The sequence below is a fragment of the Aphidius gifuensis genome, linkage group LG1 (assembly GCF_014905175.1).
Source record: "Aphidius gifuensis isolate YNYX2018 linkage group LG1, ASM1490517v1, whole genome shotgun sequence".
Lineage (NCBI taxonomy): Eukaryota > Metazoa > Arthropoda > Insecta > Hymenoptera > Braconidae > Aphidius > Aphidius gifuensis.
The window spans coordinates 2297540-2319462 of record NC_057788.1 but is presented as its reverse complement, the minus strand read 5'-3'; the positions used below and the strand labels follow the sequence as shown (position 1 = coordinate 2319462).

General features: G+C 23.3%; 3 protein-coding genes across 4 annotated transcripts; 1 reads left to right on the top strand and 2 right to left on the bottom strand.

The window, feature by feature from the left end:
* LOC122860887 (leucine-rich repeat and calponin homology domain-containing protein) lies at nt 1–17591 on the bottom strand. Of its 2 annotated transcripts, none has more exons than XM_044164936.1 (12): nt 17174–17591; nt 6752–6896; nt 6340–6572; nt 6129–6265; nt 5837–6052; nt 5353–5514; nt 4908–5029; nt 4698–4832; nt 4044–4614; nt 3825–3962; nt 3665–3742; nt 1–171 (listed from the first exon to the last, which is right to left on the bottom strand). In XM_044164936.1, exons 1-12 carry the CDS (start codon nt 17355–17357, stop codon nt 19–21), a joined length of 2274 nt encoding a protein of 757 aa, XP_044020871.1. In that variant the 5' UTR covers nt 17358–17591; the 3' UTR covers nt 1–18. The 2 variants fall into 2 exon arrangements, with proteins under 2 accessions (XP_044020871.1, XP_044020870.1); XM_044164935.1 differs by lacking the exon at nt 1–171 and adding an exon at nt 1875–2629.
* Nucleotides 17592–18951: 1360 nt separating this feature from the next.
* Nucleotides 18952–19403, top strand: LOC122847837 (protein spaetzle-like; the record flags this gene model as incomplete). Its single annotated transcript, XM_044145693.1, has 3 exons — nt 18952–19008; nt 19120–19223; nt 19298–19403. Coding segments are annotated over exons 1-3 (249 nt in total), but the record flags the coding sequence as incomplete, so codon positions are not given.
* A 469-nt stretch (nt 19404–19872) lies between these two features.
* LOC122847836 (phenoloxidase-activating factor 3-like) lies at nt 19873–21041 on the bottom strand. The gene is made up of 2 exons (XM_044145692.1): nt 20549–21041; nt 19873–20468 (listed from the first exon to the last, which is right to left on the bottom strand). Exons 1-2 carry the CDS (start codon nt 21039–21041, stop codon nt 19873–19875), a joined length of 1089 nt encoding a protein of 362 aa, XP_044001627.1.
* Between the last annotated feature and the right edge of the window lie 882 nt (nt 21042–21923).

Sequence of the window (21923 nt, the reverse complement as noted above, 5' to 3'; positions counted from 1 at the left end):
GATAATTATATATATTTTTTATGCTAAGCTTGCATTACTTATATTTGATGATGATGATGTATTCATTGGTGAACGATTTTGATGAAATCTTAATAATTCAGCAACAGTTACAGCAACACGTACAACTCCACGTCCTCCCTCTAAAACATCACTTGCACAGCAAACTAAATTCTGTAACAAAATAAATAAATAAATTAAATAATAATGAATTAATTTTATAAACAAATATAATAATTATATATTTTTAAAAAATTGAAATAAGAATAATTTATGAATTAATATTTTATTATACAAATAAGTTGAATATTAATACAATAATTTTTAATACCCAGTACAATTAATTACATAAAAAATATTATAGAAAAATTATTAATCAGACTTTCAGTTTAATAATAGTCAGAAAAATAAATATACTCGTAAAATGAAAATTGAATGATAATTAATTCTTAGATGCCCATATTTAAAATTCCTCAATTATGATTGATAATTATGATAATGAATATAAATAATTTATATTTATGTTCATGCTTAATTAACAAATCCAAGCACCAATTTATTTAAATGAAAATTATTTTTTATGATTAATGTATATCAATATTTAATTTTCAATTAAGCGTATGTTATTTAAAATGAAACAACCTTTTTTTTTTATTTATTTGTAATTACCTCAAGGGTATTTTATTATTTTTTCATAATATATTTAAAAATTATTATCAACTAGTGCAAGGGAATGATACTGTTAATTTATGAATTTACTCATTATCAAGTACAAGCCTAACAAAATTATATTTCAATGAAAAATAATAATAATATTTAAAAATAGTTATCCAGTCTTTCAAGAAGTTTGTGTAATTTTTTTTTTATTTATTATTTTGCATTTTAATACTAATAGTTTGTCCGTAGATCCGTATTGATCTATAGATCAATTGTAATACTAATTAGTTGTATTGTACTATTTTTTATTTTTCAATTTATTTTGTTTTAAGTACGATGGATAATTTAAGTGAATTTTTCAATGAAAAAAATCAGCAATAAATTCATCACTTTTTCCTTTTTTTTTTTTTAAATATTTGACTAGATAAAAAAATAATAATAATGAAGACTAGAAAACTAACAGTAATAATACATTATAAATATTTAAAAAATAATTATTTAAACTTTTTATTTGTTTTTAAATAAATAAAAACAAATTAAATGCTAAAAAGTTCCTTTTTTTTTTTTGTTAAATTATTAGCAGTATCTATAACTGACATGAAGTTTGTTTGAGTAATTATAAATACATATTTTAAGTAGAAATAAAATTGAAAATATTAGACGTAACAGATTGAATGAATTAATTCATGTCTATTTTAATTATTCAATGATAAATGGAATTAATGTTGACATGTATTTTTGAGACTGTCTAAATGTGTATTTTTAACTTTTTTTTTTGTGATTTGGTCAATTGTAAAAAAATACAAATCTCAGATTGAGAATCAAGTTTAGCTGTCTATTGAATAACCGATGCACTGCATCAAGAAAAATTATTAATTTACTTATTTTTTTAATTTTTTTTCTTTTTCAATTCACTTAGGAATAATGAATTGTTTTTTCAAGTAATTTTATAACTCTCGTGCCTGACGTTTTGATTATTAATTACAGCAAAAATATTATTACGTTGACAATTAATTGAAAATTAGTATTCAATTAATTTTCTTTTATTACCGACAGGCAAGGCAAGTGCTCAAAGTCTATCGACAAGTTTGATTTTATGTTATTTTTTTTATTGTTTGTTGCTCGTAATAAAAATACTAGTTAAATTGTGCAATCAAGGCTTGAAAAAAAAAAAATGCAATAATGAATATTTCTTAATCATAATTATGATTAACTCACTAGAAACTATTAAATATATATTTTTTCTTTTTTTTTTTCTCTTCTTATAAATTTCATTATGTCAAAAATTATTATCAAAAAGCCCTGCTACAATTTTTCATCTCTACTTTTGCTCAACAAAAATCTACCCTTAAAAAATAGAAAAAAAAAAAAAAACTACAAAGATTGCAAAAATATGCAAATATATATTTTCAAATAAACAACCTATAATTCAACAGCCTCGTCAATTTTAAGCACCTTTTAAGAATTAAAAAAAAAAACAAAAACAATTGATATATTTTTTAAGCTCTTTAAAGGCAAATTAATAATAAAAAAAAAAAAAAAAATATCTAAATAATTGTTTAATCTAATGATATTATCTTTAAATATTTTTCTCAAATTTTTAAATAATTTAAATTTAATTTTTTTCTTTTCATGACAGTATATAAATTAGATTTTTTTTTTGATTAATCAAATATACTTCCTGATGATAATTTGTGGTATTTTCTTTTTCAAGTTTTTGATAGTTAAAAATATGATAATTTTAATCAGACACAGGAAAAATATATAGTAATATTAATGTTGATAAAAATATAAAAATAAGTATCGCGGATAAATAACGATCATGATTATTATTTAAATCTTCATAAGGTTGTTCATTAGCATCTTCATTGTAATGTAATAGACGAAGGGACAATACGAGACGTCCCAGATTCTCCAGCCCGTAAGCATTCATGTAACCGACGTCCATTATTGCATCCGCATCCATTAACACCTCCTGCAACCAACAACGATACTACTCAGTCCCATTTTTAAACTACTTTCCAATTATTATTTATTATTTTATTATTTATTTATTATTTTATTTTTTAAATTCATTTAAAATTGTTTTTATTTATTTATTTTTTTTTCCATCGTGTATAATTGGTTTTTAAATTTTTGATTTGTTTTTTTTTTTTTTTTTTCCTTTTTCTTTTTTATGTTCTCTTTGATTAGACCCCTACTTTATGAATATGTTAATCTATCATCAGTGTTTATGATTTATACGTTAGTAAGCCTTGAATGAACCATGGAAAATTACAGAATGAATAATTATTGTTAAATGTCTTGGTTGTTGTTGATTAAACTAATTAGTTACCACGAGGTTTTATTTATTTTTTTTTATTTCTAGTTAAACATTTAGATGACTGAATAATTTATGTGTTTAATAAATTTATAAAACCAATGAAATATTAAGATTTATAATTTAAAAAAAAAAAAAAACAGAACTAGTTACATAAAAGCCAAAATTATCTAAGCACATGCAAGCTTGGTTTCTTTTTTTTTTAAATTAATTTATTTTTTAAATTCCCTCCTGATTTTTTTATGGATTTTTTTTGAATTTTTGTCTTTAACAAGTCGGGACTGACTAGTAGTTGTTGGAAGTGTACACGATAATTAAAAAAGAATGCAAATTTACATAAATTTAAAGTAGAAAAAAATTTTAAAAAAATGATTTTTTCATTAAGTTTTTATGATGATTTTGTTTTTAATGAAACGTTGTGATTAAAAGCAAAAATACAATACATATAATGAAGATATTTGAGTAAGTAATAATAACATTATCACTGATTTAATAAAAAAAATAAATAAATAATAAATAAATAAATAAACTTGACTGTCGAATTTTATCAAGTTTCATGCAAATATTCGACATAAGTATAATATAAATATTTAAAACAGTGTCATGTACTAAAAAGCACAATATTCATTATATAAAAATATATTAAAATAAAAAAAAATATTAATAAATAAATAATTAAGCAAAAATTACCTCATCAACACCAATTTTTCGACAAGCTTCAAGAAAATTATCAACATTTCTTCTGCATCTTGCCATTGTTAATTTTGGCTAAAAGAAAAAAGCGGAAAATTAAAATTATAAAATATTATTTAAATAATAATGAAAAATAATAAAATAATATTTAACTTACAACAGCTGGAGATGGAACATGAATACTTCCAACAGATCGAGGCTTAACATGATTTGCCAAATGACACAAAACAACACCATCAGTTAAAGCTGGTGCCAAGTCTTCAGGTAATGCCATTTTTAATCTTGTTTCAATGTACTAATCAACAAAAATATTAAAATAAAAATTAATTATTATATAAATAAATTTAAAAATTAAATAAATTAAATTATAATTTACATTTCTAAGCTGTTCAATAAGATCAGCTTCTTCTTTGGCTCTTTCAAATTCTCTTCTCATAGTAAATGTTGATTTATCTGGTATATTATTTGTCCAACTAACTGATCTAGATGATTTTGGACTACCACCATTTATACTTGGACTTTTATTAATATTTTGTTCAACAAATGCAACAGCTGTTTTAACAATTCTTGGTGTATGTGATGGACTTGAATTTGATGATAATATACCACTTGTTATTAAATTAACTGGTGAATTTGGTTTTTGATATGGTTGTTGTTCTAAAAATTTACCATTTTTAATATTATGATCAATTGTACTACCATTTATTATTGGTGAATTTGGATATGTTATCCTTGATGGTGTTACTTTTTGTATTGGTCTTTTATTACCATTTTCATCATTAAATAATTGTTTCATTATTTGTGGTGATGTTTCATCTTTTACTGTTGATATATCACTATCATTACTTAATGTTGATTCATTTCCTGGTGGTGTTATTGGATCACGAGGTCGATAAACACTTGATACTTCTGTTGCTCTTTGTTGTCGTAAAGCTTCCTTGTATTCTCTAAAGAAATTTATTTATTAATATACTTTTTTTTTCTTTCTATTTATAAACAATTTTATTGATTAACTAAATATAATATTTACTTGTATGTTTGTGTATGATTTAATGGCCTTTTGTCATCACCATTTAGCTGTGAATTTGTGACATTATTATTGATTGATTGTATTGGTGTTGATACTGCTGGTGGTGCTTGACTTGTTATACTTGTTTCCAATTGTCTAAAATAATTATCACAATAAATATAACGTAATTTAATTTATATTTATTTTTATATTTTATTATTATTTATTTACCCTGGTGGTGTAATGGAATTATTATGAAGTGATGTTGCCATCGTTCGTCTGTTATCTGACCCATTTTCCGATACACTTCTTTCCAATCTTCTTTTTTGTAATTGATCATGTAATATCATTGCCTGTAAAATGTCATTTAAATTATTATAATAATTATAATGCTAAAATTGACACAGATAGAAATTATTATTGGGTCAAGAATTTATTATATTTTATTTTTCCTGTTATTAGATTATAAAAATATCACTTGGCGCGTGTCTAGCATGAAGAGTCATTATCAAAATTAAAACCACTACAAATTACGTAGTTTCTAATTTTAGATACACGCACACACAGATTTGTCAGTGATGATAGTAAGTCTAGAGAGTATCATCATGTAAAAATAATATCATACAATAAAATATATTTATAAATATAAATTTCGATTTTTTTCTGAGTAACTTACTTTTCCTAGTTCATCTTCAAGTGATGTATGTTCACCAGGTGATATTGTACTTGGTGTTGATGTACCACTGAATGATCCATTAGCTCCAATTTCATTTGGCAATGTTATTGACAATGGTGAACATTCTTGACGCCATACACCTCTTCCTTCATTCTCATGAGCCTAAATTCATGATAAAAAATATATTTAAATATTCATAAATATATAAACAAATAACTAGAGTAATTAAATTAAATATATAAATTAATAAATAAAAAAAAAAAAAAAGAATTATCATATATTTAAAAAGTAAAATAACAAGTTTTTATTAATTTAATTATCTACAATTGTTTAAGCTATAAATTTATTATCAAGTTTTGTTATTTTTTTAAATCATTTTAATTAATTATTTATATTATTTGTTGTCTAAGTGTTATTCCAATATCCAGGGTACAATTTTAATCATTAAATAAATAATAACAATATAAATAACAATTGGACTGACCCCAGTATGAATTTCTTGTGACCATCTTTTATCAAGACCATCACTTGTACTGTAACCACTGTCAACATTATGACGTCTGTGTGGTCTTGTATCAAGTGTTGCATGTCCTCTTTCTTCTAATGGATTTTTTCTTATTCTACCATTTCTTGCTCGTTCATGTTTAACTGCTTGTCTTTCCAAATATTTAAATATGTGTATTCGCCCGCGAGTGCACAACTATTTAAAAACAAAAATTATTATTATTTTTTACTTTTATATATTTTTAAATTATTATTATTGATTATTTAATTACCGAAGCTGGTGGTGATGTTAATGGATTATCTGATAATTTAAAATCAATAAGACTTTTCATTTTTCTCAATTCATTTGGAAGTACAGAAATTCTATTTCCACTTATGTCCAATTTAACCAATCTCAAATATGTTAATTCTGAAATAAATAATACATTTTTAATTATTTTTATCAATGCAAGTAGTAAATTTAATTTAATTTTTGTTTCTTACCACTTGGTAGATGTACAAGTAAATTACTACGCAAATCAAGACACCTTAGTCTTGGTAAATCACCAATTTTTGATGGTAAACTTGCAATTTCATTACAACCAGCATCTAGTTCAGCAAGTGCTGACATTCTGCTAAGTTCATCTGGTAATGATGATAAACGATTATGAGCAACTAAAAGAATTTGTAGTGGCAGCCTACAAACTTCCCTCGGCAATGACGTCAATTGATTTCGACTGAAAATATTTAAAACCAAATTAATTTTCATCAATATTAATTCTACAAAAAAAAAATAAAAATAGCACACTTTAATTATTCTAAAACTTTTTAAAATAAGTTTAGAATTGCTTGATAATTATTTAAATATATTCTTTTCAAACTTTAAAGTATTATTTCAATTAAAAATATTTTTTACCTCAAATCAAGATAGCTCAATGACTGCAGCAACATGACAGAATCTGGAATGACTCTGATAGCATTATGATAAAGATGTAATTTTTCCAAAAATTGAAATTCCGTAACTTCTTCTGGTAATTCACCAAAACGATTTTTCGAAAGATCTGCAACAATTACAATATAAAAATTAAAACAAACAAACAAAAAAATAAAATGCATTTTTATTTTTTATTTCAAGGGTTTTGTTTTTAAACATAAGAATCGATTTTGATGATAAGAAAAGTTTCCTTAGCAACGAGGGAAAAAAAAAAAGAAATTTATGAAGCCCAGATTATTACATTTTACTGAAGTGTATAGTGCTTCATTGAAGTAGTAATCTGGTGCTTCGTTTCACCCCATAGCAACACTGCAGCTAAAATTTGTTTGAGCTGGTGTATATCATAGTATTGAAAAAAAAAATAAATATATCTACACATACAGATAAGGGCAGGAGGGTTGTGAATGGGGCAATAATGAAAAAAAAAAGTTCCACGTGCGTGTGTCTCAAAAAATAATAATAATAAAAATAATATGAGACTGAAATAAATAAGGAAGGGTGTTCAGCTGTTTCTGGGGAAAAAAAATAAAAATATCAGTTTGACTGACTGATCAATAACTAGTATAAAATATTATGTATATTTATAAATTATTTAAAAAATTTTAATTAACTTGAATTTGTAAATGATAATAATATTTATATTGAGGATAAAATTTAAAAATGGTAAATGATAAAAATCTTGAATGTGGTTTGATGTGTAATATTTTATTGCTGAAGGTGGTGAGGTATATGACGAGGTCGATGTACCAGGACACGCAATGTGGGGTTGAATATCTTGCCAAGAAGCAAGGTCTAGGTCCCTTGGCTTTTCTACTACAACCCCATATGACAATCGATAACTAACAATTCCTACAATAAAATATATGTCTGCTAAAAAGAAATATATTATTTCCTTTTTTTTTTTCTATTTTCTCGGGTGTGGTCAATTGACAAAATAAATTTACATTTAGTTGTTTTGTCATTTTAAATAATATTTTTCATTTTGTATTATGCTCATTTTATACAGGATATTAATTTCAATGTTGGTGATAATATTACTGGGTGTAATGTGAAAAAAAAAATAAATAAAAAAACCGGATTTACTGTCTCGTCTCCTTTAACGGCTATTGCGTCTGACAAGTAGTCTAGTCGTGTTGTTATATTTAAAAAATTAAATATTAAAATAGTAAAAAATTAAATTATTCAAATGAAAACATAAATTATTATTTTTTTTCAATAACAAACTAACTATAAATCATTGAATTTTACTTTCATTCATTTCATTTTCCATTCAATTTTTTGAAATTAAAAAAAAATACTATCTATATAGAAATTATTTATTTGAAAATACAATTAAAAAACTAAATTTATTCTAATAGTAAAACTAAAACAATTTCAATAAAATTATCAAGTTTGTTTTTTATTTATTCATTATTTTATTATTTATTTATTATTAATTAAAAAATTAAATTTATTCTAAAAGTAAAACTAAAAAAATTTCAATAAAATTATCAAGTTTATTTTGACTCATTCGATTGATATTTTTTAAATAATTTTTCAATTTATAATAATTAATTATTTTTTATAAAAATAAAACAAAGGTTTATTAACCTTAATTCACTCAGTTAATTTATCCATATGAATAAACAATATCGCAGTGTAAATAAAAAATAAAAAACAAATATTAATTGAAGCATGTTTTACACTACAACAAAGTAACTGTGTTTTATAGTGCATAAAATAATAATAAATAATAACAATATTTTCATAATAATAATGTTATTATTATTGTTGTTATTTTATTAATAATTTAAGGCGTAGTGTATGTGTGTATATATGTGTAATATGACAAACTGGATTATATCAAAATATGCTTTAATGCATAAGGCTTGTTTAAACAAGCTTTAACCCCCGAGAGAAATTTTTCGATCGATAACGACCCCATTGCAAATATTGCAAATGAGAAAAGAGAAAAAGCAACTTCTTTTATATTTTTTAAATATATTTTTTTTTTTTCATCATAATAATACACACATAATTTTACCACCCTTGAATTTCTCATCAAGCAAGGTGGTTTATTTTTTTTGCTCATGCTTTTTTCTTCATTTATATATTTCGAATATATTTTTTCCACTTTTTATTTTTACTACTGTCTGTGTGTGACTTGAGTAATAAATCAAGTCGTCAAGGATTTTCCGTATGTGGATACTTGCCCTTGAGTCCAGAGTTCAAGAAAACTTACACGTCAATAAAAAATAAAAAAAATTTGCAAATACATATATATGTATATTGTTTTTTTTTTTTTTTTAAACAAAATAATACAAAAGAATTTTATTTATGGCAGCAGTCAGACAAGTGTAGACTTCCTGTGTGTGTGGGGATATTTTTTCTTCATTTTAAACGTGACTTGTGTTTGTAATGAAAATACTATTTTAATTTAGCTTTTTTTATAGTTAAAAATTATATTGATTTAAAAAATATACAATTAATATATTATACTCATGTGAATGAATGAAATTGTGTGTACTTTTTTTTTTAGATAAAACTAATGAAGCTGATTAACGGAAACATTTAATGTTGATGCGAAATAATTTATTCCAGACAAATGTGTTGAATTAAATATAATTAAATTAATTAAAATTAAAATGTGTTAATATTTATAAATATAAATTTAATTTTATATATTTGTAATATTTGTATTTTTGTTTTAAATATCTACTTGAAGATTTCATATTTTATTTCATTTTTTTTGTTGAATATTTAAGATTTGCCAAGTGTATTTTATACTTGAGGAATATTCTGAACGTTTTTGATGATGATGCCTGGAGCTTTTACTGAAAAACACTTTAGGCATTGTCGATGTTTTTTTTTGAAAAAAAAATTCATAATAATAATGATGTTTTAAGTGTCACAGCGACAAAAAGAACTTGAGACAAACGAGTGGTACCTGCTGCTACTGCTGCTACTTGAGTCATTGACCCACATACCAACTGAATTTTTATAATATTCAAAAAATGTATACTCATTTTGACAATCATAATTTTTTTTTTCATACACATATTGTATTATTACAAGACAAATAAAAACCTCACAACCCAGTTTTATATTCATTAAAAATATCAACAAATATATATACAAAAAAAAATAAAAGTTTTAACATCAAGTTGTACTACTTTTATACAATTTTTAGTCTCTTTTATTCATATATTTTTAAAAAACTCATCTTTAATTAAAAAAGAAATAAAAGTTTTAAATTTATACAGAATTGAAATCCAGGTGAATTTAATTAAAGAGACAAGATTTTTTGTTAAAATTAAAAAAAAAGAGAAATTAATTTTATGAAATTGAACTTATCAAAGTTTGATTGAAGTTTTGATGATTTATGAGATGAAATATATCGTGTCTCAAGGCGATAAAATAATTGAGCATGATTAAGTACTTTTACTTTTTTTTTTTTTTATTCATTTTAATTTTTTTTTTACATTATTATTTCATATAGGCTGTAACTTGACATACGATAAATTTAATCATACATTGACCTACTAAAATAATAACCAAAAAATAATAAAGTTATTATAAAATTCTTTTTTTTTTATCAATGGCAATGACATAATAATGAAAATAAAACTAGTAGTAGTAATGATAAATATAAAAAATTGATTTTAAATTACAAAAAAAAAATTTAATAAATAAAAAAATAATTTATTTAAATAACGTGAATGGTAAAATATATTAAATCATAATTGAAATTAAATTAAAAAATATTTTTGTCTGGTATTTAAATTGTCAAATGTTAGTCAAGAATTTACCAATCATTTAGCAATTTTATTTATCATGTTGTTGTTAATAAATGTCAATGAAAAAAAATCAACTTTCATAATGTAAAAAAAATTATATATCTATGCAAGAATATAATGCTAATAATTTTAAATATAAATATTATTAAAAAATATTTTTATCTTGATAAAATAATTAACAAAATAATATATTTAATAAAAAAAATCCCACGTATTTAAAAAATCACAACGGTCAAGAACCGCTAAAATACATCTGTTAAGTTTATTATAATAATTTTTATTTTTTTCTCAAAGTTCCCCTACAATGAGTGTCTATAAGCGAAAAGAAGAGTTTATTGCCTTCAGAAAGGAATAAAGAAATAATCATAATAAAATAAAAATGTGAATTTTAAAAATGATATTTAGCCCAACTTCGAAGGGGTCTAGTCAAAAATTAATTCGAACAAGGTTAATGAAAATTTTTTAAATAAATTTTTCCATCATTTGCAAGTTATCTAATGTTACTTTTTATAAATTTAATAATTTAAAATATTTATCTAATGATCTATTTGCAAAAAGAAAAGTTTCATTATTCTCTGGAATTTAATAAATCAATTTTTTCTATGAATTTTTTTATAAAATTTACATTTTTAATTGATAATTAAGCTGCCTCAGTTTGTTAAATCCTTTTTTTTTATTAATTATGAATTTTTTATTATATTCAGTACTGTTATATTTAATAATCTCTTATTTATTTATAAAAATTATTGTAATCTTCCTTTGTAATTTGATTGTTTATTTCATACACTACTTGACTTGTGCAACTTTAAAATAATAAAATTTAAATCAATTCAAGATTCTAGCAGATAAATTAAATTAATTTAGATTTTTTTATTTAAAAATTTATCTTTGATAAATTATTAATAATTATTTGCACATTGCTACTTAATAAATTGCAAAATTATTTTTTTAAATAAATGTTTTGCATGGGGGCATTTGTATTATTACTACACATTTATGCTTCAACTTATGATGGTTAATTATAAACTCAAGCCAACTTAAAAACATATACAATTTTCATCTTGCACATGCGATACATGACACTCTATCTTTTTTAACTTTTTTCATTATTTTTTTTTTTTCATTACTGTAATTTATCCATCTAGCTATATGATGTTACATGGAAAATAAAATTACCAAGTAGCTTTAGAAAAAAAAAATAGAAATAAAAATTTCTACTGATTTTAATTAAAAAATCATTTTTATTATTAATATTTAATTGAAAATTATTTGTAGGCTTGATTTGTTGTTGGGTATATGTCAAATAAAAAATACATAATAAGAAAATGTAATTTTAAAAATTGAATTGAGTTGAGACAATTCACTGCAAATCTGCAATGCAGTGATGAATTTTGATGCAATGCCAATTTCATCAACGAGAAAATAAATATTATATTACTATAAAATAAATTAACTTTATAAAAATTTTCTACATATCGTAATTAACCATAATTATAATAATTTAAATTAAAAATAATTTACATTAAAATAAATTTAATTTTTATGTCTTAAAAAAAATTTGTGATTTTAATTTTTCACGCTTGGAATGTCGGTGTGTGTGCGTGTGTGTGTAATTATTTAAATTATTAAACATAAATCCGTTAGTCGATAAATGTTTTTTTATTTTTTTATTATCGTATCGATTCGAGTCGCAATAAATGTTGATAATAATAAAATGAAATACAAATTATTTAATAAAGCAAGTTGTATATTGAAATTTACAAATCCACAAACATGTGGTGTGTTTAATTTATAAATAAATATAGTGTATCAATTGGTAATCTCAGTAGTCATTAGATGACCTTTACATATTTCATAAAATATTATTTCGAAATGGTAGAAATATTTGGCACGAGTTTGCAGGCATTTAAATAATCTCCATTCACAATTTTAATTTGATTGTACATTTGTTTTTATCAACAAGTTAATTACAATAAAAAATAATAACTTTATAATGTTGTTTTTTTATAATTTAAAATGAAATAATAATTTTGATATTGTTTTTGTTTTTTATGATCATTTTTCTTTGTGAATAATAATTGAGATGAAAAAATGAAAATTATTTAAAAATATATTTAAATTTTTCAAACAACCGGATATTACTTTACCGCATAAAAAAAATAAATAAATTTAAACAACACGCGAATCAATAAATTCAGTAAAACACGCAAAAGGTGTGTATTATATTTATGAGTTGTTTTTTTTTTAAATTTTTAAGTGTGTGATTTTTTAAATTAAAAAAAAAAAACAGAGTTATTATTACTTAAGGCAGATGTGTTATTTCTTTCTTCGTGTAAAACCGGAAATGCATGTTATAAATTGTAGGAAAAATTAAGTGTGTGTCATATCGTATGTTAGTCAGTCAATCGAGTATTTTTTTCCACAGACGGTCATGGTCAAATAAAATAGAAAAAATAATACAAGTTTGCGGAAGGAAATGCTCTAGTTTTACTCCAGCAATCTAACAACATATTTCGTTTTTAAAAAATAATAATAACACAACACAATGTGCATTACATGATATATATAAAAATAATAATTACAATGAGGATAATAAAAAAATTGATGTATAAAAGTGAAAAGAAGAATAGAGAAAAAAATCAAAACGGAAACGCGTCCACAGAAAGAGTTGTGCAAAATAAGTAAAAAATAAAATTCAGACAGACAAAAGAGAAAGAGATGAAAGCCAAAAGTGACATGAGGGTTTTGGCTCGTATATACTATCAAGGGAAATTGATTTTTAAATTAAATAAAAATGAATGGAAAATATTTCTACACAAAAAAAAAAAATTAAATAGTCATAAGAAAATCGAATAAAAAATTTTTTTTGTCATCGAGATTTAAAATTTTATTCGAAATATATTTTTTTGATGTTTTTTATAAGACTTTAATGACATGAATATTTATAAATAAATTTAAATCTTCTTCGCCAATTCTATGTCAAGGTATCTTCAAAATAAAGAGCAAATAAAATCAGGCTTACGTGAAGAATTATAAAATTCGAAATGATAAAATAAAACTGTCAAGTTTTAAGTAAAAAAAAAAAGTAATAAAGTATTTTAGGTGAAAAGTAGCAGACGAATAACACGTGTGTAACATAAATATTGTTTTTTTATTTTTCATAGTGTCATCACAATCTCATCTATAGAAAAAAAGATAATTCTTTCAGCAGAGCAGATAAGGTTGTCATTTGAGTTACAACAACTCAGCTTTCTAAGCCGATAATTCTCAATACCCAAAAAAAATAAAATATTCTAAGCAAGGTTAAGTGAAAGCAAATCTAAAAATCTTTTTCTAAATAAAAAAACCCATCTCAAAAAATAATCTAAAATCTAGTCTAAAAATTTTAAAACAAAAAGAAATAAAAACACGTATTAAAAAAAATTAGCTCAACACGCTTTTTTGTGTCTTCAATATTTATTTTTTTTATATTGAAGCACTAGGTAAATCGCCCTCGTTTTATGACATCACACTGACCTGGGGCTAACTAATAAAGTTACAATTTTACTCCCCCAAATCACCCTTTATCCCTCAACAATTTACCTCCCTCGAACTTTTATAGGTAAAAAACAAGACAGTATTTTTTTTTTTTCTTATTTTTCTCGTGTTATATATTTTTACAGCGAAGGAAATTTATTTATATATATTTATTTTCTATTTGATGAGTACATGAACTCAATGGGGGTGAACAACCATAAGGGTATATATTCCCCTTCAACAAACCCACTCTTCTATTTCCCTTTCCACTACACTTGTCATCGACTATCGATTGAACAAAATTTTTTTTCTTTTCAAACATGTTTCTTCTCAACTTGAATCAAATAAATTTTATCTTTATTTTTTTTTTTCATAAAGCACATTTAAATTATTAATTATAAATAATTATAATAAAAATTTTCAAATAAAAAATCAATTAAAATAAATGAAAAATAATTATTAAAATTTTTCAATTTGAGTTATCAAATATTTAAATTATTTAAAAAATTATTTAATAAATAATAATTAAAATAATTGACGTAAAATTAATGCTAATGTTTTAATTTATTTAAATTATTATTTTTTAATTGAAAAATAATATAATAACTCGTTGACAAATGAATAATCATTTAAAAAATTAAAAATTCTATGGAAAAAAAAAAAATTGTTAAATTGGTTTCGATAGAAATAATATATACTCATAAATATATATTTCCTAGATAAATAATAAAATTAAATTTATATGAGTAATAGACACTGCATGTCGATAGCATGACTGTACAAATGAAAATTTACATTAATTAACGAAGCGTGTAAATTGTCTAGGTTGATTCACGTAATTGAACAAGAACAGTTCAATTTTCAAACACACGCAATACTCTGTAAATATATTTACAAATCAAATAATCAATACAACAAGATTTAATCAAATAATAACAATAAAAAGCAATAATAAAAAACTTGTTCAATTATTTGATAATTTGTTAAATTTAATTTACATAAATTTAAAGAAATAAAAAAATAAGTGTATTAATTTTCTAAAAAAATTAATTGTTTATTTATAATTATGTCAACTATTTATTATCAAAAAAATTTAAATGACAAATTTTGTTTTTTAATTTAAAGAGCTTGATAAATAAAATAGAAATAAAATTAAAAAAAAATTAATCATTATTATAAAAGAAAATGGAAGAAAAATATTTGTAAATATTTGCTTGTGGTAAATGGATAAGATGAATCGAAAATATATTTAATACAGGAAGTGCATTGATAAGAATAAAACAAAGTAAAACATCAAAAATTGATATGAAAAAAATCAATATATATATTTAAAATGAATAATAATGTTTTTAAATTTCATATCAAATATAGGGTTAATATTTAAGTCAAGTGCATTATTTGCACTTGAATTTGTATCAGATTACATGGGACTATATCAAATGTCACAAATAGAACTCTCCCACAATCAGAGATAACAAAAAAAAATAATAAAAATATAGGCACAGCATTGATAAATAAATTTAACAGCTAAATCGTTAAATCAATTGATAAAAAAAAATTGTTTTATTTTTGTATTTTTAAATATAGTTTTGTATTTTTGTTTGAAAAAATTTTGTCACGATTTTTTCTCTTCGTGATGTAATTTTTTTTTTTTTGATAATATTTATGGTTTTTAGAGTATTTTATATGGGGGATATGGAAAAATAAGAACACTGGGCATCAACTTCCGGTGAAACACCTGCTTTGTTTCTGTCCTTGATAGTCATATTAATTTATTTTTATTATTTTTTTTTCATTGGTGAAAATTCAGTGACGCAGGTCATTGAAAACTTTTTTTTTTTTTTGTCAAATTTATCAGCAGATAACGTTTCGAAAGCTAACAGTTATTTATTTAATTTTTAATATTAATGACTATTTTATTTTTTTAAACTGCGACTAATAAAGATAAATAAATTATTTTTAAAAACCAAAAATGATAAACTCGATTGTAACTGTCGTAAAAAGTAAAAACAAAAAATATCAATTATTTTTTTTTCCTTAATTTTTTTATCCGTTTTATTTTATTATTTCGTTTTATTAAAAACTTGTGCGTTAAACTGTGAAACATTGAGAAGAACGATGGCTATTCATAGAGCCAAAAGAAACAAAATTTTAAATAAAATAAAAAACCGGAAAAAAAAAAAATATAAAACGTTTTCCAGCCTCTTGAATGCAACTGGAAATTACCAGTCAAATACGAAAATAAAAATTAACTTTTCAATATAATTTTTATTTGCTTTTTTTTTATATTCAATTCAAAATAAAAATTTCAGGTGATAGATCTCTTGATAATTTACTTATGTTAATTCATGCCTAGCCTTTTCCGGTCCTCTCAAAAGACACAAAAAAAAAATTAACTCAATTTCATTTGAATAATTTTAAATAAACTATACTAAATAAAAAGTTAAGAAAAAAAGAAACAAACAAAAGCTCTTTATTATTGTTTACTCAATTAAATAATAAATTTTGTTATTTTTATTTATTTATATTAATAGTAATTTTATCTAAAAATATAGTAATCGATTTTCAAAGGTCAACGACCATCTCGAGATGATAAACAATGCGCATCCATAAACTATAATTTATTACTATTATTTATATTTTAAAATGCAATTATTTTTCTTTTGTTTCCACAAGGTAAATCAAGTCAATAATATTACGTTTGTTAAATAATAAATAAATAAATAAATAAGTATTTAAAAAATAAACATAAATTTATAAAAAAAAAAAAATTTTGACATTTCGACCTTTTTTTTTGTTGTTTGTTTATTTTTTATTATCTATGTAATATAATTATTTATTAGCTAATTTTAACGCTTATTTTAAATTTAATTCATCGCGTCCATTCTCTTTTTTAAATTGTTTTTTTTTTAATATTTGTGGTAGTTTTTTTAACCGAAAAAATTGTGAGACCCTGAACCCCGAATGACTGCGAGTTAGATAGATCACAATGAAGAAAAAGTTGATGAATAAAATATGTAATTTTTTGTTAATAATTAATGATTAAACTTACCAGCTATCACAGTATCAGACAGGTTGTATTTACTACCAGTTTTACCGACTTTTGGGAAGTCTTTTAGTTTACGACCACTTAATTTAAGTTCACCACTCAGGTGTGCCTCTTCCAAAATCCTTTCCAAACTCCTCGTGAGTTGCTTTTGTATATGTCCACTCATGTTTGACGCTACCATTGCCATATTATATTTTAATCATTTTATTTAATAATTATAAACAATTGTTTATTGTTTTATATTAATTAAAAGTACACTGAACTACAACACTGTTTGTATTTGTGTTTATTGGTTTTTCTCCATCAAACAACGATCCTTGAAAATTTATTGTTGATTTATTTATTATTTTTTTTACACTGACTGAGAACGCAAAGTTGTGTGTACCTCCTAGCCAGACAAACGCCAGCCTGGGACTGGTCCAACGACTCCATGGAAGTCTACGTCTACGACATCTTGAGGTTGAAAAATATTTTCAACACAGAGACACACGCTTTTAAATGGTGGGAATTTAAAGCAATTTTATATCGACAGTTGGTAATGTTGAAAAGTTTTTTGTGGATAATGAAAGGATTAATAAAAATATGTGTATCTTTATTGCCAAAGGCAAATTTGTTGTGAGAGCACTTGTGTCGAAATATACTATTAAAAAAAAAATACAAATTTTCAAGTTTTATTAAATATGGAGCACTCAAATGAATTTGATATTTTTAAAATTTTACTTGTTGTAAGTGTCATTGTTTTATTTAAATTTAATTTATTTATTTTAATTAACAACAAAAATTTTGAGGTTGTTTTTTATTTTTTTTATTTTCTGTCCAGATGTTTCTTTTGTTTACAGAAACGACTAGTCATTTTGTTAATGTTTCGAATAATCTGCAAGGTATATTTTTCAATATTTAATGATTTTTTTTCTAAACGAAACAGATAATTTCTGAATGTCGAATGAATAATAGAATTAGCTTTTTCATTTATCTTTATACTTAATATTTATTATCAAATCAAATTATCTTTAGTAGAGTAAGGAGTTCTATAATTAATTAAGTTAAATTGTGATTATATAAATTTAAATATTAATAAAAATACGTAATAAAATTTCAATAATTAATTATTAATCTTCTAATTATTATTTTCTTAATTTGTTTTAATTTTAATGTCAGTTTTTTGAATATCCTTCTATAAAAATTTTTATGCAATAAATAAATTACAAGTTAATAAATTTGAAATACTTTAAGATGTTTTTTTTTTTTATTTTTAATTTAATACTTACTGGGTTTTAAATATATTTAAATTATATTATTTTTAGAGTTGACTGAAACATCCATCTGCAAATTGACAGGTTTGTGTGAAGCTGCATCGGAAAACGAATTAAAATTAATTGAAAAAGCAATAACAACAATAAGTGCAAAAAATATTGATGTTAATCCAATATCCGATAAGGTATTTATTTAAATTATAGATTTCACTGAGTCACAACCCTGGTGGGAATGATTTCTCCGATTTTTCTCCGATTTACTCTTTTTTACTCAGATTTTCTCCGCATATTGTTGAATAAAAATTTCAAAGAAAAATCGGAGTAAAACAAAAATCATTTTTTCCGATTATCTCCGTCTTGTTCCGATTTTTCCCGAATTTCACCCGCGTTTTCTTCGATTCTTTCCGAAATACTCCGATTTTTAAAAATCCGAGGAAATCAGAGAAAATCGAAGAGAAATCAAAGAACATCAGAGAAATCATTTCCACCAGAGAATATATTTTTAATAATTAATTTTTTTAGTTATCACCTGAAGTACTGAAATCAATGGAAATAGATAATAGTTATAATCTCTGTTCATCCAAGGTAATTCAAATTTTATATCTAAAAGCTTAGCCTGGTAAAAGTTCTGATGGCAAATAAAAATGTTAAAGGTATATTTATACTATTATTTATTTTAATTTTTATATTTTACAGATACAACTTCTTCGTCCTGTAAAAGTACTGAGTGAAAAAAAAACATGGGAATTAGTCCTAAATAATGCTGAATTCGAACAAGCAATTAGAGTTAAAATTTGCAAGTAAGTTTTTATATAATTTCTACAAAAAAAAAAAAAAAAATTACTATATAATTTTATATTTTTTTTGAAAACAGAGCACCAGAAAAACCATGCAATTGGCCATCTCAACCAAATTATAAAAGTTGGTGCCATCAAGAATATTCTTCACGTATTCTTTATTCAGTTAGACTTGATGGAACTATTTTTAAAGAAAATTTTCAAATTCCATCCGGTTGTTGTTGTTATGGCAAATGGCTCGAATAAGAATGAATTATTAGAAAATTTTCTTCGCGAAAAAATATATATTTTTTTTTTTTGTTAAATATTAAAATATCTGAATTGTTTTTTTGTTTTAAATTTGTAAATGTAATTAGTTGGTGTATTGATCATAAAATAATAGATTTAAAAATTTTTTATGTATATTAATTTGAAAGTACTGCAATGTAAATATAATTGTTATTTTTTTACTCTATGTCAATCGAAATATTAAATGGAAATTTTTAAATACTAACGTAATTATTGTTAATAATAAATAAATAAATAAATAATAAATTAAAATGAAAAATTATTGATATATTTTGTATTTAATAATCTCGTGGAATATTTTCTGTTTATTTACTTTAAATTAGACATGTTTGAGATATTTACAAAAAATTTAGTGATGGAAAATTTATTTGGTAATCGTATCAAGAATCCATTTAACGTAAAATGAGACATTTGTGAAAACAGAAGGCCTGTTACCATTACTGTCATCACAAGGTGGAGCACATACAGCTATTCCATAAAGAACATAACGTAAGCTGTTATGATAATGACTCATAGTTTGAAGTGGTCCACCACTATCCATATGACAAATTGATTTTTTTCTACCATCACCAGCACAAATATGTCTTGATGTTATATTTTCATATTTTGGCATTGAACTGCAACGTTTGTTGTTGACAATTGGTAGAACAACTTTTCGAAGATATACAGAACTCAGACTATCTTCAGTTTCACCCCATCCAGTTGCAATAAATTTTGTATCATAAGTAGAATGTTTGGCTGGTTCTAGAGGTAGACATATTGGTTTAACATTTGGTTGTTTCATGTTAACTGTTCCTTTTAGTCTTATCAATGCAATATCATACATACATATATTTTCTGATTGATAATTTGGATGAACACGTATTTTTTCAATTTCAAATATTTTATTTTCAATTGAACAATTATAATCACAAGATTTTGTCCAATCATGCTCACCAATGTTGACTTTCAATGTATATTCTAAAAATAAAATTTTAAAAAATTATTTCTTTATGAAAATTGATGATTTACCTATGAACAATGAAAATTTTAATAATTACGTTTTGAAACAACACAATGAGCAGCTGTTAACACATAGTTTTCATTGATTAAAGCACCCCCACATAAATTTTGATGGCCTGATTGTATAACAGTTTTTCTATATTCACGTTGTATTAAAACCATCCATGGAAATTCATAAATCAATGTCTCTTTGCCAGAAGTAAGACGTTTTTTTCTAGATAAATAATTTTCCTCTGATTTTCCACAGTTATCATGATCCAAAAGACCAATGTTCACGTGGTTTGATAAATCAATAGTTGGATATTCTGGCAGGTTATTAGTAAGCCCTGAATTTATTGATGGATCTCTGGGTTTACTGTTTGCTGGTGGTAATTGTTGCTGGCTTGAATTTTCCGATAAAATAACATATGTCCTGGAAACGTCAATTACTTCATTGAAATATTGACGATGTATTGGATGTTTTTCAACAAGATCTTGACTGGCTGCATCAGAGGTAAAGTTGACTCCAGGTGGATACAAGCAGTGATTCATTATTATTCGAGTTAATTCTGGAACTAATGATAAGATTAATTATTATTTCCTTGGTGAAAACGATTTCTCCGATTCTCCAATTTTTCTTCAGATTTTTCCGATTTGTAAAAATCGGAAAAATACGGAGCAACTCGGAGAAAAACGGGAAAAAATGGGAGAGAAACGGAAAAAATTCAGAGAAAATCGGAGAAAAATCGTAGAAAACCAGAGAAATCATTTTCACCATGATTGTTTATGTTAAAATTTATAATAAAATACATTGAATATAATTAAAATGATTATGTTTAAAAATTTTTTGTCTTACGTTCATAGTTCATGTGACACATGACTATATTATTAAATTTGATTTCTTTGATGACTGGTATTGTGGAGTAGTAATTATCAAAATAAATTCGGTAAACAAAACTTGGCTCTCCATTTTTTATTATTGGTTTTTTTGATTGGAGACTTAATCCACTTTCATATACCTGAAAAAAATAAATAAATACATAATTATTTATTTGTAAATTAAAAATCTTATCAACTTGTTTTGATGACTTTTATTAAACAATATAAGAAATTTAAAAAAATTCTTACCGTAGCTCGAAGATTGAAGAAAGCAAAAGTCACTTGTAAACACGATGACTCATATTTTGGTGGATATTTTATTGTTATTTCACCATGATAATTTCGATCATCATCAGAAACGTATTTGAAAATTCCTACACACGGTTCTGGCAATTGATAAGCCGTATAGATTTTACATATTCCCAATATTACCAAAAACATCATAAACTCACTACTTGTGTTGATTCTCATTGTTATTTGTATTAATAAATTGAAGAGAACTGAAGACGACTGGCAAATTTTTTCGTTGAGAAATTAACTCCTCTACAACTACAA

Excerpts from the sequence above, each read along its gene's own strand:
- LOC122847836 (XM_044145692.1), bottom strand. The coding sequence starts at position 21,041 with ATGAATCACTGCTTGTATCCACCTGGAGTCAACTTTACCTCTGATGCA. Across the intron at positions 20,469-20,548 it reads TCATTGTGTTGTTTCAAAAC|AATATACATTGAAAGTCAAC; the intron begins GTAATTATTAAA and ends TTTTATTTTTAG.
- LOC122860887 (XM_044164935.1), bottom strand. The coding sequence starts at position 17,357 with ATGGCAATGGTAGCGTCAAACATGAGTGGACATATACAAAAGCAACTC. Across the intron at positions 6,573-6,751 it reads TTGAGCTATCTTGATTTGAG|TCGAAATCAATTGACGTCAT; the intron begins GTAAAAAATATT and ends AAATATTTTCAG. Across the intron at positions 3,743-3,824 it reads ATGTTCCATCTCCAGCTGTT|CCAAAATTAACAATGGCAAG; the intron begins GTAAGTTAAATA and ends TTTTTCTTTTAG.